The sequence below is a fragment of the Coenobita brevimanus genome, chromosome 44, assembly GCF_032717465.1.
Source record: "Coenobita brevimanus isolate Jiangsu-jjx chromosome 44, ASM3271746v2, whole genome shotgun sequence".
Taxonomy (NCBI): domain Eukaryota; kingdom Metazoa; phylum Arthropoda; class Malacostraca; order Decapoda; family Coenobitidae; genus Coenobita; species Coenobita brevimanus.
Genome location: NC_136997.1, coordinates 50,410,796 through 50,429,087, shown reverse-complemented (window position 1 = coordinate 50,429,087; position 18,292 = coordinate 50,410,796). Strand labels below are relative to the sequence as shown.

The following is an 18,292-nucleotide window of genomic DNA, read 5'->3' as shown; positions in this document are numbered from 1 at the left end:
ATTTCATTGTTACAAAGTATTTCTGTATATCTCCATATATCGCACTACAGTGGTTATCTTCATATATCGTAATACAGTTCAAATATATTCATGTATTACAGTCTTGTCAAAGTATTCCAATATGTATCTTCATATATCGCAGTATTTAAATTAAGTTACGTTACAGTAGTGTTACAAATTAAACTTGATGGAGTCGGATAGAGCAGTGGGAAGAGCGTTAATCCTCTCCCGGTGGGAACAACTCTAGTACTGTATGCCCGATAACGCCAATCTTAGTTATCTGAGTGAAAACAGAAGAGCAGAGATTAGATACTGTTTAAGCAAAAGTACCTGTAAGGGAAGGTAATGGATTAAGTACACAATTAAAGTCTACATAAATCTACACACCCGTACACACACACAAGTACACACAGTATCTAACACTACCCTACACGGTCATAATCTAAGACCGTCGGCCGTAGATCAGAGCTATGGAAGCTAAGATCAATAGGCCTCGTGGTCCATAGACTATCACTAACACTACACAAGAGGCAGCAGAAGCAGACAGACAATCGCCAATGTGACAGCAGTGATAAAGTGCTTGATAAAATACTAATGCTATAAGAGTTAAATACTCTTTAAAAACTATCTCGATATTTAAAGTGAGATTAGTTATCAAATATCATAATATTAATTTATTTCTGGCGATTGCCCTCTTCTGTTCTGAATACCTCCACTACATTAAACTCCACCTTAACTTGGCCTGGATCCTGATGGTAGAATAAACAGTGCTAAGACTGCATCCTTTCCCTAACACATCTTCGTGACTAGCATCACATTCTAAGCTACCCTATTGTTACTTAGCATTAAAGATACGTAAATGCCAAGTTAAGGTAGGAGTAGGCACACACACACACACAACCACGTTCTCTCTCAAACCGACAGAAAAGGAAAAATACTCATCTCCTACGGCACAAGATGAGACAGATGCCGGCTGTGTCACATGATGGCGGCTGGTGTTGCAAGGTGATGGCTGGTGGCACAGAGCCTGAAAAAGTGAGAGAAAAAGTCTATTAATGTATGTATGCATGTATGTATGTATGTATGCATATGTGTGTGTGTGAGTGAGTGTGTGTGTGTGTGTGTGTGAGTGTGTGTGAGTGTGTGTGAGTGTGTGTGAGTGTGTGTGAGTGTGTGTGTGTGTGTGAGTGTGTGTGTGTGAGTGTGTGTGTGTGTGTGTGAGTGTGTGTGTGTGTGCGTGAGCGTGTGTGCGTGAGCGTGTGTGCGTGAGCGTGTGTGCGTGAGCGTGTGTGCGTGAGCATGGTGTGCGTGAGCATGGTGTGCGTGAGCATGGTGTGCGTGAGCATGGTGTGCGTGAGCATGTGTGTGCGTGAGCATGTGTGTGCGTGAGCATGTGTGTGCGTGAGCATGTGTGTGCGTGAGCGTGTGTGTGCGTGAGCGTGTGTGTGCGTGAGCGTGTGTGTGCGTGAGCGTGTGTGTGCGTGAGCGTGTGTGTGCGTGAGCGTGTGTGTGCGTGAGCGTGTGTGTGCGTGAGCGTGAGCGTGTGTGTGTGTGTGTGTGTGTGTGTGTGCGTGAGCGTGTGTGTGTGTGTGCGTGAGCGTGTGTGTGCGTGTGCGTGTGCGTGTGCGTGTGCGTGTGCGTGTGCGTGTGCGTGTGCGTGTGTGTGTGTGTGTGTGTGTGTGTGTGTGTGTGTGTGTGTGTGTGTGTGTGTGTGTGTGTGTGTGTGTGTGTGTGTGTGTGTGTGTGTGTGTGTGTGTGTGTGTGTGTGTAGTAAGTTCATATAACAGTTTTTTAGTGTTTTAAAGGAGAGACTAACCTCCTTTTCTTCCACCTCCTCCTCTTTCTTCTTCCGTCTCCACCTCCACCACCGCCGTCGCCTCCGCCTCCACCTCCACCCCTGCCGCCGCCGCCGCCGCCTCCCCCTGCCGCTGCCGCCGCCGCCTCCCCCTGCCGCTGCCGCCGCCGCCTCCCCTTCCCCCTCCCCCCAACCCTTCCACCCCCTCGGCCCCCTCCTCTTCTCTTTTCTTTCTTCTCTCCTCTTCTCTCTTCTTTCTTCTCTCTTCTCTCTTCACTCTTCATTCTTCTCTCTTCTCTCTTCATTCTTCTCTCTTCTTTCTTCTCTCTTCTCTCTTCACTCTTCATTCTTCTCTCTTCTCTCTTCATTCTTCTCTCTTCTTTCTTCTCTCTTCTCTCTTCTTCACTCTTCTCTCTTTTCTTCTCTCCTCTTCTCTCTCCTTTCTCTCATCTCTCCTGCTTCCTTCTCTTCCTCTTCGTCCTGTTCCTCTGCTCCTGAAAATATTTCAGAAATTAGAAATATGAAGATATAATTAAAAAAAAAACCTAAGCGAAAATAATCTATGAATCTATCTGTCTATATCGTGATCATATACAACTTCTATCACCCATTCTTCCTCCATCTGGTTGCTATCCCCCCAGCTCGCACCTCCACGCTCATATATCCCTCCACCTAGTCCCTCCATCTCATCCTCAGCCTCCCCCTTCCCTTCCCCCCTTCTACAACTCTGACATACACTCTCTTAGTCAGTCTCTCACATTTCATTCTCTCCTAAAGGCCACACCATCTCTCTAATGCTTTCAAATCATCCACATCAACACCACAACGCTCCTTCAGTTCCTCATTTGTGCGTCTCCACTAACTCCACACCACCACAACGCTCCTCCTCTTCCTCATTTCTTTCTCCACTAACTCACCACCACCACCACCACAACGCTCCTCCACTTCATGTCTCACTCCATCCCTGTCTCCACTTCCACATCTCACATATTATATCTTTAAAAATATACGAACAGTTTGGGAAATTGCTGTGCGTGTGTGGTAATGAATGAAATCTGTTGTGAATATAAAAAAAAAGCAAAACCGACTTACCCTGAAGGAGAATTTACAGTTGGCCAAATCCACAACTTACAGGCAGCAATGACGAGGCTGTAACTTCCAATTTCCAGAAGAGGTGAAGACGTGGGAGATCTGGGACTGTCTATACGCAGTCCATTTCAATTTAGCCTAAAGCTGCCCCCTCCTGTGGGTAAGCTGCAGGTCTTGTGGGTAAGCTGCAGGTCTTGTGGGTAAGCTGCAGGTCTTGTGGGTAAGCTGCAGGTCCTGTGGGTAAGCTTCAGGGGCTGAGGGTGAGGATAAACGAAAGAGTTGTAAAAGAGAGACTAGTGAGAAAGAAATGACCAGAGAAAGAGACACAGGAGAAACTTGTGACAGAGAAGACTAGCGAGACAGGAGAGATTTGAGACAGAGACTAGCGAGAGATGAGAGAAGAGAGACTAGTAAGTAGTAAAGAAATTGAGTGAGATGATCGGAAGGAGGGAGCATTTCAATGAGATTCTGAATAGAGGGAACGAATATAGTGATCGTAATAATAATAATAATAATAATAATAATAATAATAAAAGTGGTGGGAACAAGTCGATCCTGCCAAAAATGCATCCGTCCCTGTCATTCTGGTTAGGTTAGAATTAAAGTTATGTTTGGTTAGATTATGTTAGTTATGTTAGATTAGGTTAGGTTAGTAGGGATTAAATGACTCGGGACGGATTAATCTTGTGGCTGGATCAACCGATACTCAAGTAGCCGGGGATTGACTGGAAGAAGAGAGAAGACGAGAGAGGCAAGAAGAGAGGCGAGAAGAGATGGGAGAAGAAAGGCGAAGAGGGAGGAAAGAAGAGAGGCGAGAAGAGATGTGAGAAGAGAGGCGAGAAGAGAGGCGAGGAGAGAGGCGATCAGGAGAGAGGCAAGAAGAGAGGCGAGGAGGGAGGCAAGAAGAGAGCAGAGAAGAGAGGCAAGAAGAGAGAGGCGAGAAGAGAGGCGAAGAGGGAGGAAAGAAGAGAGGCCAGAAGAGAGGTGAGAAGAGAGGCGAGGAAGGAGGCGAGGAAGGAGGCAAGAAGTGAGGCGAAGAGGGAGACGAGAAGAGAGAAGTAGAGAAGTGTGTGTGGCACTGAGGGAAGTCAAAGTGGGGAAAGCACCAGAATTTATGGAGTGTGTGGGAAAAAACAATGAAATATGGAGGAGAGATGATGACTGAATGGAAACGGAAAATGTGTAGATTGGCCTGGGAGAGAGTGATAAGGAGAGTTTATGTGCGAGGTGGAGGGTGAAGTCGGAGAGGTAGACCGAGGATAAGACGGAGGGATGAGGTGGAGAGATATATGCAAGAGGGGCTGGTTGAGGACAGCCCGATAATGAAGGACACTGTGACAATTATGGAGGTGACTTGTTTGTGGCCATCCCTTACGTAATTAGGGCATCTGACCATAGATAGATAGATAGATAGATAGATAGACATACATAGACCTGGGAGAATGGTGTCTGGGAGCTGGAAGTCAAATATACCAGTAACAGTTCCCTTGTATGAAAGTAAAGTCGAAATATGAGTGTGTGGCAATCATAGGGGTATTTGTCTTATAGTGGGAAAGATGATGATAGGACAACTGTCGAGAGAGATAGGAGAGAACTGAGAGATTGCTTTGGAGAGGAAGAAGGGGATTTTAGGAAGGGGAGAGAATGTGTAGACTATTTTCTCTGTATGGTAGAAAAGTATTTAGAGAAGTTGTAGAAGTATGCTGTCTTTATGGATCTGGAGAAAGCATATGAGAATAGATACAGGAATGTGGAAGGGTCTGAGACTAAATGAAGTCGATGGGAAACTCTGAATGCAGCTGAGTATATATGGATGTGCATAGGCAGCGGCCAATGTGGAAAATATTCAAAGAAAGATTTTAGAATGAAACCGTGATGTGTCAGATTGCAATACAAAAAACCTGGACTTTACTGCAAGAGTATATGCCAAGAATGAGAGGTAAAATGAGCTGAGAGGATTGCATGTGGAGTTACGTAATGACTGAAAAAAAAAAGCGATGGAGAGTTGTGGTTTTGATGTGGATGTGGAGCATGTGGAGGTACATAGAAAAATCAAGAAGTGACGGAGCAATGTGGTGTTACGTAGAGAGAAGTGAAGGAGCTTTGTGGTGTTGATGTGGATACACACGAAGGTGTTAGGAGGAATCCTGAGATGTTTTGGTTGTGGAGAGAATGGAGAATGAGAGATTAACTTGGAAAGTGTGAGGAAGTGAGAGGGAAAAAGGAAAAGGGGGAGGAGGAGGCTGAGGCTAAGATGGAAGGGTGGGGAGGAGAGGTATAATAGAGGAGTGTAAGCTGGAGGGATGAGGTGGAGAGGTACACGAATGAGCTGTGTGAGCTGGAAGGAAGGGCAACCTGATGGCGGAGAACAGGGCGACCTGGAGGAGAGTTGTCTGTGGCCACTTGCACTGGTATAAGGTGGCTGGCTGTAGTTGGTTAAACGGCTTGTGGTGAAGAGGTTACGTCATTGTGGCAGCACCTGTGGACAAATTACAATGATAATCCACAATAGCCATCAATAATCAGTAATAATAGTAAGAATATGATCAAATAATAGTAAGAATATGATCAAATAATAATAATAATAATAATAATAATAATAATAATAATAATTCCATCCATCCATCATCCAATCCTACGTTGCCCCAAGAGGAGCGTAGGAGCCCGGGGCTAGGCAGTTGGTCCTGACATTTAAGATGAGAGTGATAATAATAATCCATCCATCCATCATCCAATCCTACATTGCCCCATGAGGAGCGTAGGAGCCCGGGGCTAGGTAGTTGGTCTCGACATTTAAGATGAGAGTGACCAGCCTCACTCATCCCTGAGTGGCATTACATGAACAATCAACCCCAACCAGCCCTTGGATATAAACCTTCACCGGCTCAATCCGACTGGAGCGCAATAATTACCCACTAAACCACCAGGTGCCATTAATAATAATAATAATAACAATAAACACAGACGAAATTATAGGGTGGATGCTCAGATGTCTCCTGCTTGCTGCTACCAATGGACTTTTATCAGTTTAGGAAAAGTAATCCAGATGAATAATCTCTCTAGTTTCTTATAAATGACTACGGTAAGCAGGCACTATGGTAAGCAAGCTCCGGGCTCAATGGGTTTAAATTTACGTCCATATACTGTGAAAGTTGCTATGGTGTCCCTCTCTTGCACCAGCCGGCTTATTAAACCACACATATACCTTAACTAAACAACAACCACCATTAGTTATATTATACCCTATCACAAATCATCAAAAAGTTCCACAAATAATACTAAAGATAAAGGAAATATAAGCATAATAATAATTGAAGTAATAATCTCACCTCAGCTCTCCACCAGCGTATCCTCTCTCTCTCAATTCAGTCGGGCAAATGAGGTGTTCGTGCAGGTTCAGGGGTTCAAAGGATTCGAATAAGGAGAATGAGCTTTGGTGTGGAGGATTCGAATAGTTGATACTGAATGGTTCACTGATGTGTCCTTTCTTTGGCATATTTGTACCCTATTTTGACAATTTAAAACATATTAGAAGGGATATTTCGATGGAGTAAACTTGGATGTAGCCTTCATTAACCTCTTAAGCACGAGAGGTGTTGCTTAAATTGCATAAAATCGTCTGAAGGTGAATGAGACAGGATAAGCGGTCTTGGGGTTCAAAGGATTCTTAGCAGTAGGATGAACTTTGTGGTGGAAGGTTTGAGCAACCGATATATACTCCATTTCTATTGTTCTTACTGTCTCCATATGAGTCTATACAGATTGGGAGAAATATTTTGAATTTAAGGGGTTAGATAAAGTCATCATTAACCCTTCCACGACGAGAGGTCATTCCTAAATTAAACCAAAATGTCTGGATGGATGAACTGAACGAGGGCAAATTCGAACACCCAATATTAACACTTAGATGACTGGGCCTCCTCCATTTATATTTTTTATTCCACATGAGGCAGAGGGCAGGGGAAGGGAGATCAAGGATGAGGCAGAGGGCAGGGGGAGGAGATCAAGGATGAGGCAGAGGACAGGGGGGAGGGAGATCAAGGATGAGGCAGAGGGCAGGGGGGAGAGAGATCAAGGATGAGGCAGAGGGCAGGGGAAGAGAGATCAAGGATGAGGCAGAGGGCAGGGGGTGGGGAGATCAAGGATGAGGCAGAGGGCAGGGGAAGGGAGATCAAGGATGAGGCAGAGGGCAGGGGAAGGGAGATCAAGGATGAGGCAGAGGACAGAAGGAAGATCAAGGTTGGGTAGAGGGCTGGGATGGGGGGAGATCCAGCATGAAGCAGAGGGTTGGAAGGAGGGGCAGATCAAGGATGAGGCAAAGGGCAGAAGGGGGGGTAGATCAAGGATGGGGCAGAGGGTGGGGGGAGGGAAGAATCAAAGATGAGGCAGAGGGGTGGGGAGGAGGGGTATGTAGATGGGGATGGAGTGAGCTGAGGGGAAGGCACCCCCTTGGCAGATGACAGAGTGACATGAAGGCAATTGTGTGAGATACCTGCTCTGAGATTATTGTTTGGCTATAGACAGACATACAGACAGACAGACACATGAAGAGAGAGACAGAGAGACAGAGAGAGAAGAGGTGAATGCTTCCAAATCTCTCCTTTAACTCTCAGTAGAACATTCATAGTGCTGGAGAGGGATGCCTTCACACAGTGGCTCCAATATAATGAAGTGGTTCATTTGCCCAGTTACACAAACATTCCTCATCTCCCTCCCTGTCCCCCCAAGGAGAATGGTGGAATGCAGATGAGGGCCAGCGTCAACCTACAATCCACCAGGTTCAGGTACAGATAAGTCTGGGGCCATAATGGTAACAATTTGTGTGGAGACTTACGAGGATTAAAATAAAACCAACAACTTATAAACCTTATCTATGTTTGTGAGAAATTACATTATAAGGTACTTGTACACTGCTGACATGATATCAGATACACATACAACACATTCCCTGTTTATACAGTAATGTACTAACACGACACACCATCACATTCACCTTCTCTCTGCCTTAACAGTATCTGTACTATATAAATTTATTATTAATCCCTTCAGCCTGGAATGTGCCAAACAATTTCATTCAGCTTACCATTACATGAGGCAGTAGGTGGGTGGCTACCATCCATCCTCACATGTACTACCATGAGGGTGGAATGTGGTTATAAGATTGATAGCGAGACACAATAAAAATTCTTTGGCAGGACACTCAGTCACATGTAAACAGAATCCACGCCGAGACTCTGACACTGTTAAACATTGTAGGATTCTTTTCTCCTAGCAGTTTCCAGCAGCTGCTAGGAAGAAACTGGCTGGTTTTGGCACTTGGTTTAGCTTTCAGTCCACTGAATACATAAGCCGTACCACAGCTAACCCCAAAATGGGGATTACTTTAGAGGAAGCATGGTGTTATTTTTATGTCTGTATGTTATCCTAAGAAAGACGACCCTGAGCTGAAGGGACTAATAAAAGTAAGTGGTGCAGGCTAAAGGTTCACTCAGAATAAGACACTAACTGTACTTTTTTGAAAATGAACCAGTGCTCTATGTGGAAATACTACATTTTATGATGTAAGTTATGTGCTTGCACACTTGATCAAAAAATTATTGTACACAAAGGGTTTGATGATACCTTAACTGATTTATATTGCTTGTGATGTTCCAGGATGATTAATCTATGAGTATTATAAACATATGTTGCATCTGATAACAGTAATGAATAGGAAATGTCCAACAAGCAATATATATAAATGGTATCCTCTAGAATCCAAGTTTATTAATGTAGAACAGAATCATCTGGAATTCTGCAATAGTCATTATCTGTGGTGTTATACCATTTCACATGAAGTGTGCACCAATACTTTTTTGATCGACTATACATAATCATTAGTTTTCCACACCAGTCTATAAAATTAATAACATTAGTGATAATCATCAAAATCATTATGCTCTACTGAAAATACTAGCCAGGACAGGGCATACATATACTTGTGCCTCTACCTTATATTACAAGAAAATAAATATTGCTACAGATCTAAAAGGCAGTAGTAATCTCATCTGGCAGATCCAAAGGTAGGAATTGCTGCGGCAGAGTGTTTGTGTGCGTCCATGTGTGCACTGTAGTACTGTTCAGTGCAGTACTGTACTGTGCATTGTTTAGTACTATAGTGAAATGATACCTGTTATCTTGAATCCATGTATCATACATGAAAAGTACAAATAGATCTTTTCTGCAGATGCTAAGCCACAGCATATTTGAAGAAGGTCTGTGAGAAATCTACTTATTTTGGCACAAACTCTTTAAAATGGCTAAGTTACTGGAAAAGTGTGTCCTCCCCCATACATCAAAATAACTTCTGCATCACGAAAAAGGCAGTTTGGAGAGTTTTGCATTTCCATGAACCCATATTATTTGTAATGCAGTCAGATGACATTTTTTTTTTTTTAATTATTATTTCTCTTCTTGCATTCTAGAGAAAATTCTACTTAGCCCGGGGATTGAAGTTTCAGACTGCAGGGGTTAAATATGGCCTTCATTAAGCTCTTCAGTACAAGACATCTGCCTTAAGCTAAGTCCTTGCATGCCTAATCCTACCCTTAAACTCCCAACTCCATCCCTACCCTAATCCAGCCCAGAGGCAATCCATATCAGCCTAGAGAGTCTCACTAATGTCATCTACATTATGACAGGTACAGACAAAAGCAGTAATATCTATCCCTTCAGTAGACAAAAGCCTATAGAGTTTACCACTTTCTACTGTCTTCCCCATCATCTTACTGTGAACTCACCCTCACTCTCACTCTCTTCTGGTGTTTGTTTTTACACTAAGTAACTGGGCTGTTCCCTGGCCCTGGCTTGGTCTGCTGGTAAGATATCAATGATTGCTTCTGAGTGTCTATAACATTTACATGAGTATGAAATGCACAGAAATAAGGCACAACAGCTCACATGGATAATCTATTAAAATTTAACAAACTATCCAATAGAGTCCTTATTAGTAAGGATACTCTGAGACGTGAAGGAAGATGATGAAACGTGTGAAGTATCTGATGGAGTGTTTCACCTCGTCGTATGAAACTGCTTTCACCACCATCCTGCCAGCAAAGGATGAATAACAAGTTATCAGATGTAACAGCAGAGAAAAGTTGCATCCTCATCATCATCATCCTGATCCTTTTTCCACCTAATTATCCAGACATAAAAGTAGGAGAATTATCTAGGAGAACTATATGCAGCATGCCGAGTGAAATGGGCAACACTTTCATTCACACATCACTCTGATCTCTGAAATCTTGTCTTCACTTCACAGCCCTAGCCATATGCACACATTAATTGTATTTTCATTAAAGATAGACTTTACATAACAAGTCGAAAAGTCTCTATGTCAGCAATCAAGGTGAAAATGGAGTGCCACACCCTTGCATGTAATTCTTACATGATTCATCTTAGCAACTCAGTCCCATGCCAGTTATCTAGTTTTATTAACTTCCAAACCTTACTTCAGATTTCAGTAAAATACTGCTACTCACCTGTACTCCCTTCTAGCTGTGAGGGTCTCGAAGGTACGCAAAATGCCTTTTCCATTCTCTAGGCGAATTCCAAAAGGAATACCTGGAATAACGGAGAAGAAAGTGATTCAAGTGAATTATCTCAAAATATATACAACATTAATTCCTTACAATTAATTGTAATGAAACTCAAATGCAGAGTAATTTATCTAAATCATCTGAGGTCTTGTGAATTTATTGAAGGATCACTGGTAAGCTACTGTTGTTGTTATGACTCCAGCCTCATCTAAATAGGAACTTGATGTACAGCAAGGTGAAGCTACCCTCCTTCTGCAGTGCACAATAGTCTTAATGGGGGTGTTGAGGGCAGTATCAGTGCCATCACCTGGAGGTGTTCCTCTCAAGCATCAGGGCAAATCATGAGGTCATCCAACAATAGGAATGGCAACAGTTCACCTAATTTACCATATATAACAAAAACCCCGTGTGCAATAATGAACTGGAACACACGACAACCTACCAGTGTCATTTTCAATGATGGTAAAGAGTGTGTGAGGTACAAGGCTGCCAGCCTGGTCATATGCCATGAGTCGCACTAAGTCCTGGTTGGCCTGGATGCCGGCAGGGAGTGAGGCTGTCTTGAACGCCAGGATGTGTGCATAGTGTTCACCAGGCAGACACCCAGGACCCCCATGCCGGCAGTCCAACAGGCATGAGCTGAAACAAAAGAAGAAAGTACCATTGTATGTTTGTTGTAACCTGACACAGGTTCCTAACATCTTTTAACTTAGTTGATGGCCAAGTGTATTCAGATTGGACTAGTAACCAGTGTGACTCCTCCTATCTCAAAACTACAGATTATCAAATCTGATACAATCATGACTTAGTATTCAAGTTGAGGGAGTGGTCCAGTTCCGTCTGATAATAACAAACTAACTATAACACTGCTGTACTTACCCAGTGACTGGATCGCGCTGGTAGTAAGGTGGACATGGGGTGAAGATGCATTTATAGGACCCACGCAGATTGAAACACAGCTCATCAGCACCACACTGTACATGTTGTTCCTGGCACTCATTTACATCTGGGGGGAAGGTAGTCAGAGCATGAATAAGTAGTTACGGTAAATAGTGAAATACTGCTGGTGCTGTTGTCATTGCCCCAGGCTCATTTAAACATAAACCCACTGGACTGCAGGCTGAAGCTGCTCTTTCTCTGCAGTCCACCATCCTCCTTTTCTGGGACAGGAAGTGAGCTGAGGAATGTTCATATAGATAGGAAATGGAGCTGTTCAACTATGTCAATGCCACACCATGAAGGCATTCCACTACGGCTATATATAACTCCACCAGCTTTAAAAGCCTCTCCAGAGCTGAATAAATTATTTTGTGATAGCAATAATGAAATATATAGCACATAACTGGAGAGAAGTGGTCAATACAGCCAATGTAGTTTAATTAGATGAGGAGTAGGTGCTAATATAATGTACCATCACAGGTGCGGTGATTAGGGTTTAGGCGATACCCTGGTGGACAGAGGCACATGTAGCTGCCATAGGTGTTGTGGCACTGGTGTTGGCAACGCTCCAGCAGACGGCATTCATCAATATCTGCAGGAAGAAAAATTCATCATTATTATTACCGGTAATCATCCTAATCATCCTAACTGTTGGTACACTGAAAGCAGTGATGAGAAATAGGGAGGTGAGTATGGAAGTTAAGAAGTCACTGCATGATGGTATTGTGATCCCTACCCTGACGTATGGAAGCGAGGTGTGGACCTTGCAAGAGGGGAACAAGTCGAGAGTGAGAGCAGTGGAAATGAGTTACTTGAGAGGAGCATGTGGAGTGACGTGGAGGGACAGGTTGACGAATGAAGAAGTGAAGGAACGTTGTGGGGTGGATGTGGATGTGGTTGAGAAGATTAGGAGAAATACACTAAGGTGGTTTGGACATGTGGAGAGAATGGAGAATGAAAGACTGACTAAGAGGGTGTATGTAGGTGAGGTGGAGGGAGGGAGAGGGAGGGGTAGACCGAGGATGAGGTGAAGGGATGGAGTTGAGAGGTATATGAGGGAGGGGGGGGTGAGTTGGGGGGAGGGTAGTCAAATGGTGGGTGACAGAGTGACTTGGAGGCGTTTTGTCTGCGGCCACCCTTTGCAGGATTAGGGCGTCGGGCTATAGATAGATAGATAGATAGATCCTAATCATCCAAACCCTATGGGGTCAGTAATAATAATAAATACACTATAGGAGACAAATGGATGGTTGTTCAATGCAGAGAAATTCATAAACACTCATACACACATGCAAGCATGCACACATACAGACGGATGGACACACACAATGTACAGTGTTGAAGCACAGGCAAAAGAAGAGGAATATGTTCATGAATTTGAGTGTAATGAAATATGAATGGTGAGATCGAGGTTTAGGCCACAATGCAGGACAGAACTGCACAGCATCTGCAAGAATTTTTAGCATTTTAAACCTCAAACTTTGGTAGGCTTTCCACAGGTAAGCAATACTGTTCAGCATCAGCCAGTGTAAAACAGATGTTATTCCCTGAAGTTTGTGGGTAAAACCCACACCCACCCTATACCCACAATCAATTTGATGGCTGAGTCCACACCCACCCCACAGCCACCATGGTATCTTGAACATACCAATGCCTTTTATAACATGGGGGAATTAAGTTTACGATGATGATAATGCATTAAAGGAGGTAACCAAGTGTGTTTACCTTGGCATTCACCCTGTCGGTACTCAAAACCAGTAGGGCAGCTGGACTGAATGTAGAAGTTACGGAGGAGGCGCTCTTGGAACTGTGAGGTGGGGAGGCCAGGCTGGGCAGGGCGGGGATGGCGGGGGGCAGGGGGCAGGCGGGTGCGGGGGGGATCTTCTACATACTGAAGCCCTGGGAAGCATTTCAAAAGGATCTCAGACTATTTTTACGATAAACAAGCCCCCACATTACAAAACTTTTATTTTGCAGTATTTCATGGACCATTAAACTTTAAAATACCCAGCCTATATTTCTCTGTCATCACTGTGGTTTGTAAAAATCATCTAGGTAGTCAAAAGAAGTCCTTACTATGAATAAGATTCCTTCTGATGATTTTGTCATTCATGATACTTTTGCTTGTCTCATGTAGTTCACTAAATACATCAGGATATTCAAGTAGATCAACAAAATAGGAAACATATGCGCACCAATGCATGACTTTCCGTCAGGTAGTCTTTGCTGGCCGGGTGGGCAGATACACTCGTAGGTGCCAACCAGGTTTTGGCACTGGTATTGGCATGGTGATGGACTGCCCAGGCACTCATTTATATCTGTATTACCACACATCATGACAACACATGACACCTTATTCAACAAATCACAGATGGTCACTGCATATTGCATAACCACCACCACAGAACAAATAATATGACATTCTAAAAACACCCATATACAAGATGAGTAAAACGGTTTACAACACATTCAGCTGAGCAAGATTTAAGTAAGCCATATTACACATTTAACAGTAGCAAAATGGCAATAATATACAGTCTGTAAAGGCAGATTTAAACTCAGTACTGTGCAAAAGTAGCATATTAAATATGCAGTAGAGAATATGCAAAAATGAAAGAAATGAATGACATGCACTGAAAATTACAACTAAAGAACTAGGGGTAAGGATTGTGAAGATTATCTATCTGTATGCAGTCAATAGTAAATCCAGTCAAGTGAATTGCTGAAATAATCAAACTCACATTAAGAAAACATTCTGGCTACCACTAAATAATTCTACCTTGTTTATTAAGTATCCATAAGTTTTAAAGTTTTATGCTAAATAGAAAAAACATTGAGAAGATTTTAAAAGAGCCAGCAGTTGCTAAAAACATGTGAATATATCAAACTGAAAAAAAAGAAAGAAAAGAAATGAGAATACTTATATATGGTGTTGGAGGAGTAGGACATGGAAAGTATGTCACTGTGAGGTGTGACTGTGAGATGCATGATATGGCAGTGTGTAATGTGGTACTGTGTAGTGTGGCAGTGTATCTCAGGGCAGTGTGTGGTGCGGTAGTATGAGGTATGGCAGTGTGTGGTGTGGTAGTGTGAGGTATGGCAGTGTGTGGTGTGGCAGTGGAAGGTGTAACTGTGAGGTGCAGCAATAGGTGATACTTAAGAGTGAAGTGTGTTTAATGTGTGACAGCGTGAGGGGTGTTCGTGTGATATGAAGTGTACACTGTGTGCTATAATCCTCTACAGCACCATAACTTTTCCACACCTAATATACAATAATTAGCAGGGCTAACAAGGAGACACTAGAGGTAAAGCAAGCATGTGACAAAAGGTATTACCGCGGCAAGGGTGTCCAGGTCCAGGTGATGTGAATCCACGAGCACACAAGCAGTGGTAGGACCCCCATGTGTTGGTGCATTGTTGTGTGTAGTGGCAGGCTGCTGTCTCATCTACACAATCATCAATATCTGCAGGATACAATGACTGATGTACGATGAACAGTTGTTGATGAACCTACTACAATTAGCACCACCTCATTCTGCACTCATCATTGCCTGTAGCAGTTACATGCAGACAGACCCCATTATAAATAAAGGATGTGTTCCAAGTATGATGATTTATTCATCCATCCATCCATCCATCATCCAATCCTATGCTGCCCCATGAGGAGGGTAGGAGCCCGGGGCTAGGCAGCTGGTCCTGACATTTAAGATGAGAGTGACCAACCTCACTCATCCCTAGGTGGCATTACATGAGCAATAAACCCCAACCATCCCTTGGATATAAATCTTCACCGGCTCAATCCGATTGGAGCGCAATAATTACCCACTAAACCACCAGGCACCAAAATTTGGTTATATGGTTACCACCCAGCACAGTAAATAGATTCCTGGTGTACAGGAAACCATTTGGCTTGTCACTCAGTGTAGAGTCACCCATAAGCAAAAGGAAGAGGAAAGAATGAAGGAATGAAAGACAGAAGAGGGAGTGTAAAGTCACCCGTAGGCAGAAGGATGAGGAAAGAACGAAGGAAAGAAAGATAGAAGATGGAAGGAAAGAAGGACGGAGAAGAGGACAGGGCAGACACCCGAGAGCAGCACTACATTGAGTGAATGGATTCATACAATTGCTATTACATACTGGGGAAAATTTGCAAACCATTTCATAAGCAGTGATGGAACTTTAATCCCTTTGCACACTGTGACTTGATTACCGCCTGAAACTGCACAGTGACATGAATCACATCATAAAAAAATACCTCTTAAGCTGGTATTTGAACACAATTTGAGTGACAAAAATTGTCTCATGATGTTGTACTTGTGCAATTAGTATCAGAGAACCTGGAAAAATTAATTTTGAGTGATAAAATTCACTCACCCACCAGCCAGGCCTCCCCCAGCAAGTAGAGTATTGTGTATGGAACAGCCCACCCCAAAATTAATGGCTGTGGGGTAAACAGGTATTTTAAAAAATGTAATATACTTTGGACTACAGGAAAAACTAATGACAATACAAGATGACCTGTATGAGAACTTACAGTACCTATATTAATCTTCCTATTGCCATCACAATCAAGGCCTGATTCACAAACTTATAATCAATAACTGCTCACAACTTTAATTAATTTTTGAAGGAGAAGGAAAGGAGAATTCAGAGTCTTTCCATGTCTTCTGTTCCTCGTATAAAACAAAATCTTGGTCAGGAGGGGAAAATTATCAGAGGATTATCTATTTCTTTTGGAAGGAAGGCCAAGAAAAAGGGAGTGAAACAACTCCTCCTGTCTCCTGCTCTTCCTGCAAAACCAAATCTAAGATATGACTGGTAATGGATTATAAATTTGAGAACACCACTCCAAGCAACCAAAGAATGTTACCTATGCAAGAGACGTTGTTGGCTTGAGTGAGGCCTGGTGGACAGTCAGTGGTGCAAGTGTATGAGCCAGGTGTGTTCTGGCAGTCTTGACCCTCCACACAGTCATGCTCGTATGTGGCACACTCATCAATATCTGCAATTAGTTGTATCTAATGTTATTCAGTGGCAATAAAAGTTTGTTAGCATAAATGTGCTTCAAGTGCTAGTAAATTTTCTTTAAAATTGGTGATGTTTTTGAGTAACAAGAAATAAAATAATTATTATTATTACAATTTTTATTATTAAGTCCCTTGGTATGATGATGTACTATATTTTTTTAAAGACCAAAAGCTAGAACTAAAGGGATGATTTCACACAGTGGCACTGATATAACCTAGTAATCAATACAAATACTCGTATACCACAACTCCCTCCCTATTCCCTGAGAGGAAGACGATGGCCTACAGGAAAAGGGCAACTTCAGCCTGCTTGGCCACAAGAAGAAGAAATGAAGAGGTTCAGAAAATGGTATCCCAGCATCTCACCTTTGCAGCGTCCATTGGGGAGGACTGCATAGCCATCTGGACATTGACACCTGAAGGAGCCAACAGTGTTCTGGCAAGAGCGGCTACATGGTGACACCAGCTGCAAACACTCATCTATGTCTGTGGGATGTCATCATCATCATCATCATCATCATCATCATCACCATCACTACTATCATCATTTTTATCATGATTACCCTAATCTTAATTCCCAACTAAATGGTATGGTGAGGAAGAATCCACAAAGAATAAAAGGGAAAGCTCTCAAACTCTAACAAAAACATTACAGTACACTGTATGTTCATCACCAACTACTGTTTTTACTTTATTCATCATCATCTTCATTATCATCATCCAGTCCTCCTTTCCCACCCTAGGGCAGGGTGAGGAGTAGCAACGTCCAGACAGTCCAAGTTTGCCCAGTCCAATGAGCCACGCTTCCATTTGCTCACTGTTCTTTAACTTGACCTAAAATTGCCATCCCTCCATCTTGAGTGCTGAAATGTAGTAACTGCTTAACACCAGAGTATGATGCCAAACACAATACTAAGGAAAGGAGGTAGAGCTGTAGCATTATGTTTTTCTGCTACTCAGCTACGTAAAATACGCTGCAAAAGGATGAAAATTTGGGCTGTGTTAAGATGAAAGAATCATACTAACCTACACAGCGGCTTTGTCCAATGAGCCTGAAGCCCCTCTGGCAATCACAGCGGTACCCACCAATCAGATTAAGGCACGTCTGATCACACACACCTGGCACCTCCTCACATTCGTTGATGTCTGAGGACAATAGAAAAAATAGTTTGTCATGGTAATCATCATAATTTTCTTTATATACTTAAAATATACAAAAATGAATAAACCATCCTCCTCCTCATCATCATCATAACAACAATGTAGTATTTTATTTCTGAAAAGTGCCAGTTCTTACGCAGGAATTCACTAGCATTTAAAACATGTTTGCACCTTTATGATTACAACAACTGTAACATTATTTATACACAGCATACTACACATCTGCTTCCTGTAATTATATATGGGGTGGGTAGGATTCAGAAACAGGAGATAGGAACACACATATGTACTAGTCATCATTAGAGGAACCACAGGAATTCCTTGATTTGGCAGGACTAATATTAACCTTCACACGATGTCCCCGAAGGTGTGTTGCGCAAGCCCGGTCCACAGGTGTATGTGCAGGTGTATGAGCCAGGTGTGTTGCTGCACTGTTCACGTGGACCACATACACCCGCCATGGTGCACTCATCCACATCTGACAACAAGGTCACGTATTGGCCTTGATTCATCATCCATACCTATTTTCCCACTTAAGGATGGGGTATTGTAGGGTCCAGAAAAAAAATGTATATAAAGAGAAACTAACTAGAAGTCTATCCGGCTAATTGGGTCACACTCTCATTCAGTCACCATTCAAGTCCCCAGCATCTCTTACTTCACCTCACAGACATAAACACCTACACTTATGGTCTTCATATTAC

The 18,292-nt window shown here is 42.9% G+C and overlaps 1 protein-coding gene across 1 annotated transcript in view; it reads right to left on the bottom strand.

Annotated features, from left to right (window-relative positions):
* Nucleotides 1-938: 938 nt before the first annotated feature.
* Nucleotides 939-18,292, bottom strand: part of LOC145398116 (uncharacterized) — a 31,717-nt gene continuing 14,363 nt past the window's right edge. The window contains exons 4-14 of the mRNA XM_080271070.1: nucleotides 17,935-18,066; nucleotides 17,454-17,573; nucleotides 16,794-16,913; nucleotides 16,271-16,402; nucleotides 14,736-14,864; nucleotides 11,873-11,992; nucleotides 11,341-11,467; nucleotides 10,904-11,100; nucleotides 10,405-10,486; nucleotides 9,709-9,770; nucleotides 939-1,027 (exon numbers count right to left, since the gene is read on the bottom strand). Coding sequence (XP_080127196.1) covers nucleotides 939-1,027; nucleotides 9,709-9,770; nucleotides 10,405-10,486; nucleotides 10,904-11,100; nucleotides 11,341-11,467; nucleotides 11,873-11,992; nucleotides 14,736-14,864; nucleotides 16,271-16,402; nucleotides 16,794-16,913; nucleotides 17,454-17,573; nucleotides 17,935-18,066 — 1,310 coding nt within the window. The remainder of the gene's footprint in view (nucleotides 1,028-9,708; nucleotides 9,771-10,404; nucleotides 10,487-10,903; nucleotides 11,101-11,340; nucleotides 11,468-11,872; nucleotides 11,993-14,735; nucleotides 14,865-16,270; nucleotides 16,403-16,793; nucleotides 16,914-17,453; nucleotides 17,574-17,934; nucleotides 18,067-18,292) is intronic.